At 37.0% G+C, this 19,097-nt stretch overlaps 1 protein-coding gene across 2 annotated transcripts in view; it reads right to left on the bottom strand.

The window, feature by feature from the left end:
• Positions 1–569: 569 nt before the first annotated feature.
• LOC100635816 (coatomer subunit delta-like) overlaps positions 570–19,097 on the bottom strand; it is a 22,627-nt gene continuing 4,099 nt past the window's right edge. The window contains exons 6-12 of one of the 2 annotated variants that reach the window (XM_019995963.1): positions 18,218–18,300; positions 18,083–18,152; positions 17,806–17,974; positions 12,838–12,985; positions 12,544–12,652; positions 4,775–4,979; positions 570–865 (exon numbers count right to left, since the gene is read on the bottom strand). In XM_019995963.1, coding sequence (XP_019851522.1) covers positions 776–865; positions 4,775–4,979; positions 12,544–12,652; positions 12,838–12,985; positions 17,806–17,974; positions 18,083–18,152; positions 18,218–18,300 — 874 coding nt within the window. In that variant the 3' untranslated portion in view covers positions 570–775. The remainder of the gene's footprint in view (positions 866–4,774; positions 4,980–12,543; positions 12,653–12,837; positions 12,986–17,805; positions 17,975–18,082; positions 18,153–18,217; positions 18,301–19,097) is intronic. The other variant, XM_019995964.1, reaches the window with a different exon arrangement.

Below are 19,097 nucleotides of genomic sequence, written 5' to 3'. Positions count from 1 at the left end.
TCAGTCTGTTAGCAGTATAGTTCAATGGAGCTATACACTACAGTATAGACTGCTATAGACTATAATAGTGTACTGCTATAGACTATATGTACTGCTATAGACTACTGCTAATGGACAGACTTTGTTATGACGAGGGATAGCAAACCACTGCATCACTTCTGCGACATCTCAATACAGTTGGGTTTGCCTGCTGGCAAGATTGGTTGGCCAACTGTCTCTGTGTGGTATGATAGTCCATTAGATCACTGTATTATTAATTAGATGGACTGCATTAAGGAAAGAGTCCTCTCATACTGGACTAATTAGAAGAACATCATGATGGTTGGACAACTGTCTCCATCGTAAAACCAAAATCATGTGGTAGGCTGCTGTATAGCCTCTCTTAATGGACACTCTCTATAGCATACACCTCCATTTAACAGACAGCACCTAGTGTACCAATTACATTCCTTACTGTGTATAAAATAACCTCCACATAAAGGACACCTCTGTATAACAGAGACACTACCAAAGTGTCCATTATAAAGAGGCAGGCTAATCTGAAACAAAAAAAATGCAATCTAAAAAAATTGATGACAAGTTTTTAAAGAAACTTTTCAAAAATTTTTATACATTCAAAAGGTATTGTACACTCAATAATAATAATAATAATAATAATAATAATAATAATAATAACAACAATAGTATTGAGTAAAAGTTTAATGAGTGACTCTTATTTTGTCTCAGAACAAGAGAGTAAGAGAAAGACAGTATAAACTAGTATCATTGTGTCAACTTAAACAATTTCAAACTTCTCAGGAGTGAACGAGACATCAGATGAAAAATTAACGGGTTTATTGGAGTCAGCTAACTGGATATTAATGACCTGAGACAAGGGAAAAGAGAGAGAGAGAGAGAGAAAGAGAGAGAGAGAGAGAGAGAGAGAGAGAGAGAGAGAGAGAGAGAGAGAGAGAGAGAGAGAGAGAGAGAGAGAGAGAGAGAGAGAGAGAGAGAGAGAGAGAGAGAGAGAGAGAGAGAGAGAGAGAGGGAGGGAGGGAGAGAGAGAGAGAGAGGGAGGGAGGGGAGGGAATAAATGACGACCAATTATGTGATTACAACACAGCAAAGAGAAACAAAAATAAAGAGAATGTCACTATACTATTTACTACAGTCATTGTATCAGTCTCTATTATCAATCCACTCCTCCTCTTGAACTTACTAGGAGAAAGTCACGTACACAGGAACTAACATAAATACACAATACACTTTAATATGTGTCCTTGTTCCATGTGCATGCATACAGTATACAGATACAAGATTACTACAAAGGGATGGACAAGGAATGGGAACACACTGCCCTTTATGAACTGACATTGATATCATCATCACACCAAACACTAACAATATTATAGAGGGGAGGCATTTGCCCCCAGGGGGTCAGGGGTACTACTAGAATAACTGGAATAGAAGAAGTACATGCATAACACACAATTGCCTCAAGGCAATATACAGTGTAGCCTCTTTATTAAGGACACCATTGGGCCCACACTACCTGTCCTTAATACATGTACAGTGTAGCCTCTTTATTAAGGACACCATTGGGCCCACACTACCTGTCCTTAATACATGTACAGTGTAGCCTCTTTATTAAGGACACCATTGGGCCCACACTACCTGTCCTTAATACATGTACAGTGTAGCCTCTTTATTAAGGACACCATTGGGCCCACACTACCTGTCCTTAATACATGTACAGTGTAGCCTCTTTATTAAGGACACCATTGGGCCCACACTACCTGTCCTTAATACATGTACAGTGTAGCCTCTTTATTAAGGACACCATTGGGCCCACACTACCTGTCCTTAATACAGAGGTGTCCTCATTTCAGAGGTACTTTTGTATAGGCTTGTACCAATTGGGACATTACAAAATGTCCTCATTATAAAGGTGTCCTCATTATAAAGGTGTCTTCACATAATAGTGTCACTTATGTCAGGAGGTGCATTGTCACAGTGGGAGGTTCCAATTACCCTCGGGCTACAGGAGGATTATCTTACATTATACTCTACATATTTTAAAGTTGTCTAGTAACAGCTAACCTTCCAAATCACTAATGAAGAGCGACAGTGTCTATGACACATGTACTCACATAAAGAGATTATAATATACTGAAAAGATTGTGGAATGTAAATACTAGGACTGAGGTGTGGGATGGAAAGGAGGTATGGGACGACGATTACACAGCAAATTGGACAACAGCTGTTGGAATAAATACCATAAATTCACTATCAGGGAGGGAGAGCCAGGGAGGGAGCAATGTATACACATAGACACGTACCAGTACTTGTATAAGAGGGAGTATTGAATAATGTACGGACTAGCCTCTTTATAATGGACACTGTGTCTCTGTTATACAGAGGTGTCCTTTATGTGGAGGTTATTTTATACAGTAAGGAATGTAATTGGTACACTAGGTGCTGTCCGTTAAATGGAGGTGTACGCTATAGAGAGTGTCCATTATAAAGAGGCTACACTGTATATTTATATTTATGATAGCACAAACAATAAATCGCCCCATAAAAGCCATAGGGTGGGTACAGCAAATTGTTTGTGAGACTCCATAATCACCAACGAATCAGAAATAGAGTAAACACAATCATATCCTATACACACAGTAACACATACATTGTATGCACATACATTGGTACATATAATCAATATTATACTATTTTATAATGATTATCGTGTATCTTGTCCTAATATAGTTTCCAGTAATTAGCCGCATTAGCTTCAATTAGGTTGGGTAATTTATATCTTTATATATCAATATGGACAGGACGACTACCCCCTATCCATAATATCCAAATGTACTGTAGTTCCCCTTTAAACACAAGCAATGGACATACTGTACTCTCACTGTATTGTACATACATAACTGTGCTGTACTGTCACTGCACTGTACTGTCATACATACAGATGGGAACAAGTCTAGTATTAGGCAAGATTGAGGTAAAGTTACAGACCCACTGTGTGTTGCACACAGACTTAAAGTATGTAGCAACATTGGAATAAGAATTTAACAGAAAATAGAGAGAGAGAGAGAGAGGGAGAGGGAGGGGGGTGAGAAAGAGAGAGGGAGAGGGAGGGGTGAGAAAGAGAGAGGGAGAGGGAGGGGGTGAGAAAGAGAGAGAGGGAGTTGACTCAGTAATGAGAAACATGTAGACAATATAATTTCAAACAGCCAGCCCAATCAAACAATAATTAGACACATAATGTTACTAGTTCCACACACTCTACAACTAATTCTAAGACATACGTCAATAATATACTAATAATGCACTAATAGTATATTAATAGTATACTAATAATATACACTAATAGCAACACATTTGTAACTTAGAATGCCTTTAAGCCAATGAGGCTAAAAACAACAACAACAACAATAATAATAATAATGATGATGATGATGATGGTGATGAATAGTAATACGTACAATGTACATCACTACAAAACTATTGGCAGGGAAGCAGGCTTGGCCACTAAATGTTAAATATTAAAAAAGTTGTAACATTTAGACTATTGGTCATCTGCCATATGAATCACAATAATGAACAATAATATCAATAGTAATGTCACAATCGGTACAAAAGCACCTCTGAAATGAGGACACTTCTGTATTAAGGACAGGTAGTGCGGGCCCAATGGTGTCCTTAGTTATTAAGGGCAGGTAGTGTGGGCCCAACGGTGTCCTTAGTTATTGAGGGCAGATAGTGTGGGCCCAATAACACTTGCAGCTGATAATGGCTGTAGCTGCTATTACGCTAAACAGTTTACAAAACAAAAAAATAAACTGAAAAATTAGTTAGGAAAACAAAGAGCAATAAAGAGATAAACCCACAGTAAAACAAAGAGACTGCCATAATGAACTGAACCTAATACAATAAGAGATGGACAATGCACGGACCTGGTAAGAGAGAGAGGGGGAGGGGGAAATAATCACTGTTAGATCTAGAGGGAGTTTAGGAAACTGTTGGTCTCTCATATTTGGTCTAGGTCTCCTGAAATCAACTTAAGCCCCACCCACGCATTTTTTGGCCTAAAACTTATTTCCAGATCAAACAATGGAAATACCCAGTCATTCTTTCAATAGAAAGTGTCTGTGTGTGAATGAGGTTTCAACTATGATGATATCATTAATCACAAGAAGGAAGCTGATAATAATAATAATAATAATAATAATAATAATAATGATTCCAGAACCGAACCACAAAAACATGAATACAAGGCATGGAGTCGCAGGTAGCCACGCCTACTAATAGTCCCTAGCTAGACGCAAGAATGTAAACAGAGTCTATTCAATCATTAATTAATGATATACTAACTCCAGGAAAAGGGAAGTTGTAATAATAATAACAATAACTATTAGTGTCCTATTGAAATCATTGGACTATAATACCATAGTGGACTAATAAGGAATGTGGTATGGAGACAGGGTAGGAAATAATGTATTGCTACATGAAGAGAGTCTGGTACATGATGTGATCAGTTAGTCACAAGATCCAATTGTACTCAATAATATAGCAGGACTGGAACAAAGTGAAAGAATGTCACAACATCTGGTTGGACTAATATGGTGCTTGGGATTTGGGTCAACATCATTTCAACATACATGTATTTCAGCACATGGATAATTACAATGCTGCAAAATTTTAGCTTTTAGCACTTCATTATGAAATCACAAGACGTCAAAGTATAGGAATGAGATTTGATGGTATAGGAATGAGAATTCCTTACCTCAATATGACAGTAGAGGCTTGAAGATCCAAAGTTGATCTTAATGGGAAAGAAGTCATCAGGATGGCCAGGGACTGAGAATTCCAAACTTCCAGACTTGGTACTGGAATCAATGACAGGTATGCACCAGTCTAGCAGATGCTTCCTAGTGTCGTAATGATACTCTCCATCAATCTCCCCGACCACTGGAGACCCACCACCACTCCTAGAGGAAATAAAGAAAATAATAAATAATGAATATCATGAGCAAGTTGATATCATAAAAAATGTAAGATGAATGGAGAATTCTCTCATAGCCACTTTTGGCAAAATTTGGAATGTACATGTACTGTAGTACAGGGACTTTGGCCTAATTTTCGAGCAACTTTAAAAATTTATAAAAAATCCAAATTTGATCGGAATCAGTTCAAACTTTCTGCACAACATAAGAACATGTATATGTATCAGGAAAAATTATAAAAGTGGAAAATTGTCTACTTTTCATTTTTGGCAAAATTTGGCTAATGACCCTGTACTATAATACAGGAACTTTTAACTGATTTTGGAGCAACTTAAAATAAGTTAAAAAATCTAAATTTGATTCAAATTAGCTCAAAATCTCTACACAACATAAAGTATCTTATTTAATTGATAAGAATAATAAATAATAATAAAAATGGCCCAATATAGTACAGAGGATTAGCAACAATTAGAAACAATTAAGATACTGATAGTAAATATAATAACACACTGACCAATCATAAACAGGAAACCAAATGCGATTGAAACACTAGCAACAACAACTCCACAGCAGACTAATGTAAAACCTCTTCAACAAGGACACCATTGGACCCACACTGTACCTAATACAGGAGGGTTGTACCAATTGGGACATTAGAAAAGGTCCTAGTCATAAAGGTGTCCTTATAAACCATACAAATGCCTTCTCTGTGTGTGTGTGTGTGTGTGTACATGTACTTATAACATCATTTCCTTTCTCTTTCTTTCCCCCTCATTCACAGACCCTGAGTCTTTCTATGTCTCAAGTTTCATGTACACAAACACACGGTCTCTTTCATCTGTAGTCACTGTCCAGTAATGGTTGCTTGGGAATTTATTTATATCTCAAGATCAAAGGAGAACATCTGTTTTAGCTGTGGCTACTAAATTGAAGCCCTCTCAATCCTCCTTAGGTATTAATGATTCCCCCTAATGTCATTATTGTGGCATTAGTGGTTGATATGCTGCCCACCCTTCACTAATTCAATCCATCCCTTTTCTCTGCCTTGTTGTTCATCTTTACACAGCTCAACCTCTCTCCTTAGCTAATGGCTGCCACTCAGTCAAAGTTAGAGTAGGGTACAGGTAATAAGGTGAGGAGACAGCTCCTTAACTGTCAGTAGGTTAGTCTCTTAACTTGCCATAACTGCTGGTCACTGTCAACGTGTTAAGCCATCACTTGATGTAACTGCACCAATTACCAGCTACTGCTGGCAGCCACTGACCCATGAACATGTACATGTGTACATGTACATAATATACACACAATCATACAGCACCTTTATGATGAGGACACCTTTATGATGAGGACACCTTTATAATGAGGACATTTTGTAATGTCCCAATTGGTACAAGTCTATACTGAAAAGTACCTCTGGAATGAGGACACCTCTGTATTAAGGACAGGTAGTGTGGGCCCAATGGTGTCCTTAATGAAGAGGCTACACTGTACATGTATTAAGGACAGGTAGTGTGGGCCCAATGGTGTCCTTAATGAAGAGGCTACACTGTACATGTATTAAGGACAGGTAGTGTGGGCCCAATGGTGTCCTTAATAAAGAGGCTACACTGTACATGTATTAAGGACAGGTAGTGTGGGCCCAATGGTGTCCTTAATAAAGAGGCTACACTGTACATGTATTAAGGACAGGTAGTGTGGGCCCAATGGTATCCTTAAGGGGCTGGGATAATGAGGATATCCCTTTTAAAATGAAAAGTAAAGCACTTAAAGAAGGTGTGTGTGTGTGAGTGAGTGTGCCCATGCCATATAATGTGGTTGGGGGGTCTACCTAGTTAGTGAAGAGTGAGGGAAACAGAGAGAGAAAGACTCACTCAGACAAAATGAAATAGAAAATGTCCCGAAGTGTGTGTAGCAGGCCTGACCATAAAATGTCCCAAAATTATTTATAAAAATAAGACAATTAAGAGAAGGGACAGGCACACGTATAAACACATGCAGAGGGAACTATCAGCCTAAACCACATAATGGAGGCAGTCACACAGACAATGTATACTACTAGCTTGTACTTGGTCTTAAATAATAAGTACAACAATTACTGAGAGGAGAAAGGTCAATGACATCAGAACATACTTTAATTAGTGACATTATACTGACAGTAACAAGAACTGTCTTTATGAAATATTACACACTACATGATGTAATGCAACTGGTTACATGTACAGTGTAGCCTTTTTATTAAGGACACTACTACCTGTCTAAGCTTAATACAGAGGTGTCCTCATTTCAGAGGTACTTTTGTATAGGCTTGTATCCCAAAATATCTTCATTATAAAGGTGTCCTCATTATAAAGGTGTCCTCATTATAGAGGTGTCATTATTAAATAAATAAAAAGCTTGTTGTAGTTCCAGGAAGCGACCAAAAAGTTTTAAAAATATAATTATCAATTTCTCTAAAAAGACAATAACAGAGCTTGTATGGTTAAAGCTGTAGTAGATTCAGATTCAAGATAAGTACTAGAGAGACAAAATGGACTTAGTGCAAGGAAGAATGCTTGAAACTAAATATATATGTATATAGACATAATAATAATAATAATAATAATAATAGTAATAATAATAATAATAATAATAATAATAATAATAATAATAATAATAATAATAATAATAATAATAATAATAATAATAATGAAATAATTATACAGACTAGCCTCTATATAATGGACACTGTGTCTCTGTTATACAGAGGTGTCCTTTATGTGGAGGTTATTTTATACAGTAAGGAATGTAATTGGTACACTAGGTGCTGTCCGTTAAATGGAGGTGTACGCTATAGAGAGTGTCCATTAAGAGAGGCTATACTGCATACTGTAATGAGAGGTTAAGAGAGAGAAATAAGGAAATGAATGTGTTTTTAAAGGGATAAGTAATGCTGATTGATACAAGCTTAGTTCATAATGAACACCCACAATGTAACTGCAGTAAGACACACCCAATGGGAACAATAACAAGAAAAGGATCAATAAAATAACAACTGGGGTATGAGCTGGGAAGGAAAAAGAGAGAAAGAGGAGGGATAAAATAGATGGAGCCACATCTAGAAGAGGAAACCTTTGATAGATACTTGAAGAGAGTGACAAAGGAAGGAGACCCGTCCTCAAACAACCACAGGTATAAAAACATTATGACCTAGGGGTGTAAACCTCTCACAGGCCATTAGACAGTATAGGGTATCTAAGGAGGAGTCAGCATGTACTCTGTACACACTAGAGTCTAATGGGCTGGGCGGGATCAAATATAACCAGAAGCAGGTGCCATTAGTAAACCCTCAAAGATAACAAATTGTCATAACAGGACAAACACACTTCCCAAGGACTCTTGAGAGAGCACCCAATAGTCCATTAGAGAGAGGAGGAGGAGGAGGAGAGAAAGGGAGGGATAACTCAGTGTGTTTAGCAGAAATGAATAATGTAACATGCTTATGGCAGTTACTTAAACATAACAGGAGAGAGGGAGAGAGAGAGAGAAATGTGATATTAATCATAGTCCATAATCATTAGAAATGGCTAATGGTATGTTAACAGTTACTATATATATATACAAGCTATGTGTTATTATTGATCAGTAATGGAGGACATAAATAGCATGTATGTAAACAAACACACAGAATAAGACAAAGAGACCAATACACAGTTAGGGATATTAATAGTCCATCAACAGGTCCCCATTAGTACAGGTAGGGAATGGCATCTGGATCCATCAGACACACACACAAGAGTCTGGACTAGTCATAATATAAATAGATTAGGCTGATCCCAATTACTTATCATAACTGGATTAGCATGTACACACATGTACAACCAGTCACTTTACCTTATTAGCAACCTAACCTTTATCCAGTTAATGGACACTCATTAACTGGATGTCTACAACCACTAACAATGCTAAAGGAGGATAAAAGACCGGGATAAGTTCCAGCTGGATAAGCAATAATGTATTTAATTAAACACCTGAGGAATGGAAGAATAGATCACCTGGCGGATTAGTCAAAGGAAGATAAAAGGACATTAGATACCATTAGATGAAGAATAATTGAAACACATACACACACATACCTTCATTACTGACATACCTTTAATAGTACAGAGTACATGAAATAATGTGTACACACAGTGGGGTTCAGTTACAAAATAAAGACACAAAAAGGACACAAACACATATACACTCTAGACAACTTTCTGATGGCCGTAACTTTAAAATTTAAACTCAGAATCAGCTCAAACTTTCTACATAACATAAGTACATCAATATGTATCAGAAAATGTAATAAAATTTTGGGGTGATTTCGGAGCCATTTTTTGGAAAAAACCATGGGCTATAGTACAGGGAAATTTTCAGAAATTGGCTCGTTTTTTAAAATGGCCATAACTTGAAAATTTGAGCTCGGAATCGGCTCAAACTTTCTACACAGCATAAGGGCATCAATATGTATCAGAAAATGTAATAAAAATTTGGGGTGATTTTGGAGCCATTTTTTTGGGAAAAACCATGGGCTATAGTACAGGGAAATTTTCAGAAATTGGCTCATTTTTAAAATGGCCATAACTTGAAAATTTGAGCTCGGAATCGGCTCAAACTTTCTACACAGCATAAGGGCATCAATATGTACCAGAAAATGTAATAAAAATTTGGGGTGATTTTGGAGCCATTTTTTTGGGAAAAACCATGGGCTATAGTACAGGGAAATTTTCAGAAATTGGCTCATTTTTAAAATGGCCATAACTTTAAAATTTGAGCTTGGAATCAGCTCAAACTTTCTACACAGCATAAGGGCATCAATATGTATCAGAAAATGTAATAAAAATTGGGGGTGATTTCAAAGCCATTTTTTGGAAAAAAACATGGGCTATAGTACAGGGAAATTTTCAGAAATTGGCTCATTTTTAAAAAATGGTCATCCATAGGATTCATATGCTACAGCCTTTATCAGGCACTGCAGTTTGTAGAAGGTTCATCTGCTAAGAAGTGCCACATTTATTGGTACAATGAAAATACCAGAAATACACGTCACTTGAATATGATAGCATCAACCACCACATGCCATGAAACAAGGAAAAGTACGTGTACACACACACACACACACACAATGTACAGACTAGCCTCTATTCCTCTATGAGGAGGCTATTGCTACACTGTACTAGTACAGCAGGTGTATTATTAACACTTGAATACATTAGACTAGCAGTATTATACTGTAAGGCGGTCATTAGCAGCTGTGAGTCACACTCTATACAATGAATGGCTCATAGTGTTTCCCATTCATATCATAAGGAGCTACTCATTAAGAGACACTGGGTATTGAATGGGGACCATTAGGTATCCCTACCAACTGATAGACCTATTCACTCAATGGAATAGATACAGACTGAGAACAGGAGGGACAAGACTGGAGCAAGACACAGATATACAAACACTCCAACCTTCAGCTACTGCAGTAGAGCCTCTCTTAATGGACACTCTCTATAGCGTACACCTCCATTTAACGGACAGCACCTAGTGTACCAATTACATTCCTTACTGTATAAAATAACCTCCACATAAAGGACACCTCTGTATAACAGAGACACAGTGTCCGTTATAAAGAGGCTAAATCATGTAGTGTTTCTAGTACATTGGGAGGTTTGGCTTTGTGTTAAATGCCAGAGTTTTCCTTTAACAATTAATAGTTGAACTACATGTACATGCAGCCAACGACAAAAGAGATTCTAATGAGAAGTAATTGAGCATAAAGGACTACATGGGGACAATAGAAGAGAAGAAGTAGAGTAAGTGATTGGCATCCACTCTTGATAGTAAATAGTTGGCAAGGAGGCAGTATGAGTACATGTAGATGAGTAATCTTTTGTAATATGGACAATAGGGCAGAGCAACTAGCCAAACAACCACAACTTGGCACTGGACAGTAGACTCACCACACACACAATTACCAGCCTCTTTATAATGGACACTTTGGGGCAAGACAGTGTCTCTGTTATACAGAGGTGTCCTTTATGTGGAGGTTATTTTATACAGTAAGGAATGTAATTGGTACACTAGGTGCTGTCCGTTAAATGGAGGTGTATGCTATAGAGAGTGTCCACTATATTCTTGCCATCCCATACCAGCTGTAGTCAATAATTTAAAAATGGTACGACATTCTACGTAAGAGCAGAACAGGATCTGTCAAACAAATTAATTAATTAATAAAATATTTGAACTATGATCACAAGTTAGACTGCACATGAAACAACACAGTGAAGATTATCTTTCAGTCAGGCAGGATGCAATTATGAAACATTTGGTAACAATTATTCTCAGAAACTTAATCACAAACACACTTGTAGACCAGGATCATACTGTAGGTAGGAGACACTAGAACTACACTGTAGCATAAGGAAGCCTTTATATTGAGGACACCTTTATAATGAGGACACCTTTATAATGAGGACATTTTGTGATACAAAGCTATACAGAAGTACCTCTGAAATGAGGACACCTCTGTATTAAGGACAGGTAGTGTGGGCCATATCTGTCTTTATTGGAAAACAATTAAATTGCAATTCTAAAGATATCAAATCAATCAAGGATTATCGTAGCACCATCAATTAGTACAGTTTATGTGTCCACACACACACAAACTGTACATGAACATGTACGTAGTAAACTGAAGATGTATAATAAAGGAAAACAGATTAATATGAGATAAACACTGTGAGACAGACTGACTGTATCTCCTAATAGAATCAGTACATGTACAGACTAGCCTCTATAATAATGGACACTTTGGGTCAAGAAAGTGTCTCTGTTATACAGAGGTGTCCTTTATGTGGAGGTTATTTTATACAGTAAGGAATGTAATTGGTACACTAGGTGCTGTCTGTTAAATGGAGGTGTGGTGTACGCTATAGAGAGTGTCCATTATAAAGAGGCTATACTGAAATACAGTAGTAGTGGTGTAGTAATGTTGAGTCATTAATATTATTAGATTAGAATAGGAAAATCAACAAAATACTCAGTAATCGTATTAGTTGCATAGTAACTGGTGCATATCAACATTTTGAGATCAGGCCTTTGTGGGTAGACTTGGTACAATTATAATAGTTTCAACAGAGCAACAGCGTCCATTATACAGAGGCTAGTGTATAGTAGTCTAATTAGAAGCTTTATATAGTTGAGTGATGATGTTTGTCATTTAATTACTTGGCAGGGATACAGTACACAATAGGAATAGATCATAATTGATAATAATAATAATATTTATAATAAACTAATGGCGTAGGAGATACTTGTACTATAATTGAATCAAGAGTAGGTATGTGACCCATTATTGTTAGTAAATTGGTTTGTTTGGTAGAATATAATCAACAGGAATCTGATCTTAATTAGACTATACACATGAAATGAGATAATGATAATAATAATAATAATAATAATAATAATAATAATAATAATAATGATAATAATAATAATAATAATACATAGATTATTATTATTATTGATCATGATATCTTACGGTATTGGGATGGAGATGACAACTTCGTTCAACTGGAGGTAGTCGTGAAGGAGCTCATACTCAACATTAACATCACAAGATCCAGCATTCTCCGAGGGCCAACAATTAACTGAAGGGGGAGGGGGAGGGGAGAGAGAGAAACAGGAAAAACTTATACGTCACGTGGTGTGTGTGTATGTGAGGTAAGCAAAACAGAAAGAGCCACATGTACTACACATTACTTCCTTTTAAATTCCCTTTAAATTGACACTTCCTTTCTCTCTCCTCTCTCTCTTCCCCCTCTTTCTCACTTACTAAATAAAGGCAGCAGTGAATCATCTGTTGTCTGCAGTCGCCATTTTAAGACTCCGATATCCTGACCAGTTGGAAAACTCTTTCCTTCTCCTTTCAAAGCGATGAGACTCTTATCTTGAAATAACCTCTTGTCAACATTGGGATGAGTCTAATAAGGTAAATAAATAAATATATAAATAAACAAACAAATATTATATGCATGAATAAAATTAATAAATAAAAAGAACAAAAGATTAAAGTCTCTAGCTAATGTTGAGAGAGGCTATAGTGTACAAGGACAGGTAATCCAATTAGAACATGATCGTTACTCATTTACTCACATGTACATGTACACCTACAGCTGCTCCATTACTATCCTAATACTAATTTAAACATTTAATGGTATTCATTAAAATTGAGCAGGCATAGCTCCAGGCTTAAGAAGTCCCTCCCAGCTTTTAGCTTCAGGAATCAGTTCATTAAAGAAGCACTGGCAGTCCCGCCTCTCCGAGAAGAGGGAAGAGACCTTAGGTCTGTTATTGGAAGGGAGGGTAGATACCACTGAAGAGCAGCTGTTACTAAACATTCCTTAGTATACAAGTGTAGGATTTAATGATATTCATAGTCCTTTATGACAACAACAATCAGACTAGCCATTATCTAATTAGGAGGCCACAAATAATATAAAAATGGATTCCAGTAATGATGTGTATCAGACTAAGAGGATGGACTATCCCACCATAGCTTCCAGGACACTGTACACACACACATCAACACACACTGTTGTATTAACACATGTACAGTGTAGCCTCTTTATTAAGGACACCATTGGGCCCACACTACCTGTCCTTAATACATGTACAGTGTAGCCTCTTTATTAAGGACACCATTGGGCCCACACTACCTGTCCTTAATACATGTACAGTGTAGCCCCTTTATTAAGGACACCATTGGGCCCACACTACCTGTCCTTAATACATGTACAGTGTAGCCTCTTTATCAAGGACACCATTGGGCCCACACTACCTGTCCTTAATACATGTACAGTGTAGCCTCTTTATTAAGGACACCATTGGGCCCACACTACCTGTCCTTAATACATGTACAGTGTAGCCTCTTTATTAAGGACACCATTGGGCCCACACTACCTGTCCTTAATACATGTACAGTGTAGCCTCTTTATTAAGGACACCATTGGGCCCACACTACCTGTCCTTAATACATGTACAGTGTAGCCTCTTTATTAAGGACACCATTGGGCCCACACTACCTGTCCTCAATACAGAGGTGTCCTCATTTCAGAGGTACTTTTGTATAGGCTTGTACCAATTGGTACATTACAAAATGTATAAAAATGGAAAAGGCTACCATTAAAGGATGCATGGAGTAGGGACTGACCCAAGCTGTACAAGAGGAGCGTCCTAGACTATGACCTTAAAATAATACACAGGATGTAAATAGAATAATAACAATATCATTGCATAACAAACACATCATATCAATCAAACAGAGCTCATACAACACAGGCACATAATGGAGGGCTTACAGCTCAATGCTACCTGTAATCTATAATGTACCATGTGCAGCAAAATATTGGAATATATCTCTCTTCTTTTTACACATGATAATAACAGTAGCCTCTATATAATGGACACTTTGAAAGTGTCTCTGTTATACAGAGGTGTCCTTTATGTGGAGGTTATTTTATACAGTAAGGAATGTAATTGGTACACTAGGTGCTGTCCGTTAAATGGAGGTGTACGCTATAGAGAGTGTCCATTAAGAGAGACTATACTGTAGCATGCATTCTAAACGAGGCAATAAATGAAGAAAGAGAGTAACAATAAAGAGATGTGGAGTGAGTGTATGGTCATTGTGTAAACTATAGGTAGACATTAAGAATGAACAGAATCCAGTTGTACATGTAATGCAACAGTACCATTATCAGTTCATCATGTGCAATCACTTTAATGGAGTCATTAAATATGTACTGATAATATTAGAGGTATGTGTCTTTATTCCCTTGGAATTCAAAACAAAATTAGTTAATTGTATTAATAATGACAATAAGAACAGCTGTCTGAAATAGTGGGGGAGAGACAGAGAGGGAAACACTCAATTAATGTATTAGTACATCATGAATTAGTGTGTGTGTGTGTGTGTGTGTGTGTGTGTGTGTGTGTGTGTGTGTGTATGAGCAGAGCTGATGGAGAGTGTCTTTACATTCACTCAAGCAATGAGAGAGTGGAGGCACTGAAGCTCAGTATTATCATGTCATTAAACTACACACAAGTACAAGTACATGTACTGACCAGGACACACACACACACACAATACGTGTACATGTACCTTCAATAAAAAACATTTAAACTGTACTATAAGTACAGGGATTTTTGTCAAAAATGAAAAGATAAAATTTCCCCACTTTTTCAATTTTTCCAGATACATATACATGTTCTTATGCTGCATAGAAAGTTTAAGCTGATTCCAATTAAATTTGAATTATTTATAAATTTTTAAAGTTGCTAAAAACTCAGTTCCATAAAGCTGGTGCGTACTCAGTGAAAGGCCCTGAACTATCAGTAGTAGGAAGAGGAGAGGGTACCTGTAGAGTGACTCCAGTTTAACAATAGGACAGGAGACAGTGTAGGGGTGTGTCTGTAGAGTGGAGAGTGATTTAATTTTAGTAATTTAGTGAGTGACAGTCTCTCATTAAATTATCCATTAAAGTGGGTACTATACCCAGTCACTTGACGGGTTTCATAAGCCCCAAGGGCCAGCCAGGGCCAAGGGTTGTCCTTTTATACACAAGCATATGTACAGTGTAGCCTCTTTATAATGGACACTCTCTATAGCGTACACCTCCATTTAACGGACAGCACTTAGTGTACCAATTACATTCCTTACTGTATAAAATAACCTCCATATAAAGGACACTACCAAAGTGTCCATTATAGCAAAGCTAGTCTGTATACATAAAACACCTTTAAAAATACATAAATATGTTCCCCTGGTTCTTTCCTTGTTATGAATCATTAGGAGTGAAGGATACTAACAAAATGATCTTAGACTAACTGCTTGAGATAAACTAGTCTGGCTTTATGGAACCGTACACACACACACACATTATAAATAAATAATAATACAGAGAGATACATGTACATGTAGAGTGGCTGATAAAGTATCCCTTTGTTGTACTGGCGGATGGTATGATTCCTAGTATTCCAGTCACTCGTTATTATGATTGACTGATTCCTGTTTTGATTATCGTATGAGTCAATATCAGTATATGTGACATTGTTATCAAAACCAATCTAAATTTTGAATTTCTACAAATTAAGGAATACATTGTCAATTATGATGAAGAATACTCCATATAATGGACACTTTGGTAGTGTCTCTGTTATAAAGAGGTGTCCTTTATGTGGAGGTTATTTTATACAGTAAGGAATGTAATTGGTACACTAGGTGCTGTCCGTTAAATGGAGGTGTACGCTATAGAGAGTGTCCATTAAGAGAGGCTGTACTGTAGCAGTAGTACAGATATTATCAGTATATATAATTCAAAATGTGTGGTCCAGCTGGAGTGAAGGAGTATCTGTACGTGTACATGAATAGTGTAGGATGACATTTACTTTAATTGATGAAATAATAACAATAACAATAATAATAATATAATACCAGCATAATTACATGTACATGTACAGGTGTCTTTGATACCAGCTGTTACGAGACATGCTAAAAATGCTAAGAGTGCAATCAACACTATAGCACTAACGTCTAGAAGATTAAATAATCGTCGTCATGCTGTTTCCTTTAATTCTATCTAAAATGTACTATAGATCTCTAAAAAAGGACACCTTTATAATGAGGACATCTTTATACATGTAATGTCCCAATTGGTACAAGTCTATACAAAAGTACCTCTGAAATGAGGACACCTCTGTATTAAGGACAGGTAGTGTGGGCCCAATGGTGTCCTTAATAAAGAGGCTACACTGTACATGTATTAAGGACAGGTAGTGTGGGCCCAATGGTGTCCTTAATAAAGAGGCTACACTGTACATGTATTAAGGACAGGTAGTGTGGGCCCAATGGTGTCCTTAATAAAGAGGCTACACTGTACATGTATTAAGGACAGGTAGTGTGGGCCCAATGGTGTCCTTAATAAAGAGGCTACACTGTACATGTATTAAGGACAGGTAGTGTGGGCCCAATGGTGTCCTTAATAAAGAGGCTACACTGTACATGTATTAAGGACAGGTAGTGTGGGCCCAATGGTGTCCTTAATAAAGAGGCTACACTGTACATGTATTAAGGACAGGTAGTGTGGGCCCAATGGTGTCCTTAATAAAGAGGCTACACTGTACATGTATTAAGGACAGGTAGTGTGGGCCCAATGGTGTCTTTAATAAAGAGGCTACACTGTACATGTATTAGGACAGGTAGTGTCGGTCCAATGGTGTATGTGTTACATTCAAAGGAGCATAACTCGCAGCTCATCCCCCATCATAATGTCTCGTTAACATGTAGAGCTACAATCATGATTATGTAGGAAATTGTTTAAATTGTTAACTTGATGGTATTCCAGTAATTGAACATTACTGCTGATATGTATACAGTATACATCATTAGCTGCTGTCAGTGTGTGTGTAATAACTTCAGCTTTTGATCTACTGGGAGGTTCAGCTCTACTAACTTTAGGCATTTTTCTTTAATTTTTAGTTAATTACGTGTACATGTATGTTAAATATTAATTTAGAATTTAATGGAACCATCAGTCAATACACACTTTAATGTACTGAATACTCAGAAACTAAAATAATACAACAATAACAGTAGTGTAGTAGTAATAATAATAATAGTAATAATAATAATAATAATAATAATAATAAATATACAATTAGTAAAATGTATATTTATCATAAAACAAAAGAGCAGAGAGAGAGAGAGAGAGGTAGGTGGGGGGGGGGAGGGAGAGAGAATTACCTGAAACTGAACCCCTCTCTGCTCCTCATCATGTTTTATTCCGATGTTAATGCGTCCATACTCTCCATCCGATATCTTTAGAGTTATCATACCAAGTATTTCCATATTTTGAAGTCCTCCATCTCTGCCAGCTGCAACAGTGAGTCTCTCACTCACTTTCAGATGAACACTAGAAGAGAGAGAGAGGGGGAGAGGGAATTTTAATTGCCAGTGATAAGAATATAATTCATAATAAATTAGCCGATTCATTAAAGCGGTCTATGTTCGATTGGCATACAGTGATTGCTGTACTGGTGGTCCTCCTTTAGTGGCAGCTGGAGCTGGTTTATGCTTGGCACTAACTATCCCTATTAATAATAAATAAATAATTAATAATTAATAAATAATTAATTATTATCATTGTTATTATTACTTTCTCCTTCAGCGACTAATTTATCCACAAAACTGTCGGCATCTTTTGTTTTCTTTCCCAGCTTCATCCCACCTGCTGACCTACTGAAAGAAAGAGCAATTTAAAAATAAAACATGTACTAATGAACAGAATATAATGGACACTGTGTCTCTGTTATACAGAGGTGTCCTTTATGTGGAGGTTATTTTATACAGTAAGGAATGTAATTGGTACACTAGGTGCTGTCCGTTAAATGGAGGTGTACGCTATAGAGAGTGTCCATTAAGAGAGGCTATACCGTACATGCTAAGAAAGCAAATCAAATTAAAAAGAGAGAGAGAGAGAGAGGGGGAGGGAGAGAGAGAGGGGGAGAGTATGTGTACATGAATTACGTGAGAGAGAAAGAGGGAAATTAGAGGGAGACAAAACCAAAAATATGAAAAGCCGAGGGAGTGTTGCCAAAACTATTATAATTAAATAAAAAATAAAGCCATTAAGAGGAGCAGCTGTTACTAACAAACACACACACACACACACAATAAAGGTTAGGACACACACAAAACATAATTAGCTTAATACAGTGTATACTGTATGGCCTCAGCTACACACAAACACACGGTGTATGATGAGCCACTCATTAATAAACATGTACATGGCTACATGTTCTATTGCAATTTAATGGACTAATGAACTGCCAATATATAATAATTATAGAGGAATTAGGTGAGAATGCAACACATGTGTGGAGGTGTGGGAATAAGTCTAATGACGTTTGAACCATTTGAAGTACAATACAGTAGTACACATGAACAGGACATTAGTACATGTACAATGTGTAAAAGGAGAGGGAGAGAGAGAGAGGGAGAGGGAGAGAGAGAGAGGGAGAGAGAGAGAGAGAGGG

Source organism: Amphimedon queenslandica, unplaced genomic scaffold, assembly GCF_000090795.2.
Source record: "Amphimedon queenslandica unplaced genomic scaffold, v1.1 AMPQUscaffold_13427, whole genome shotgun sequence".
Lineage (NCBI taxonomy): Eukaryota > Metazoa > Porifera > Demospongiae > Haplosclerida > Niphatidae > Amphimedon > Amphimedon queenslandica.
The sequence above is the reverse complement of the archived record's forward strand: the minus strand, read 5'-3'. Positions and strand labels throughout refer to the sequence as shown.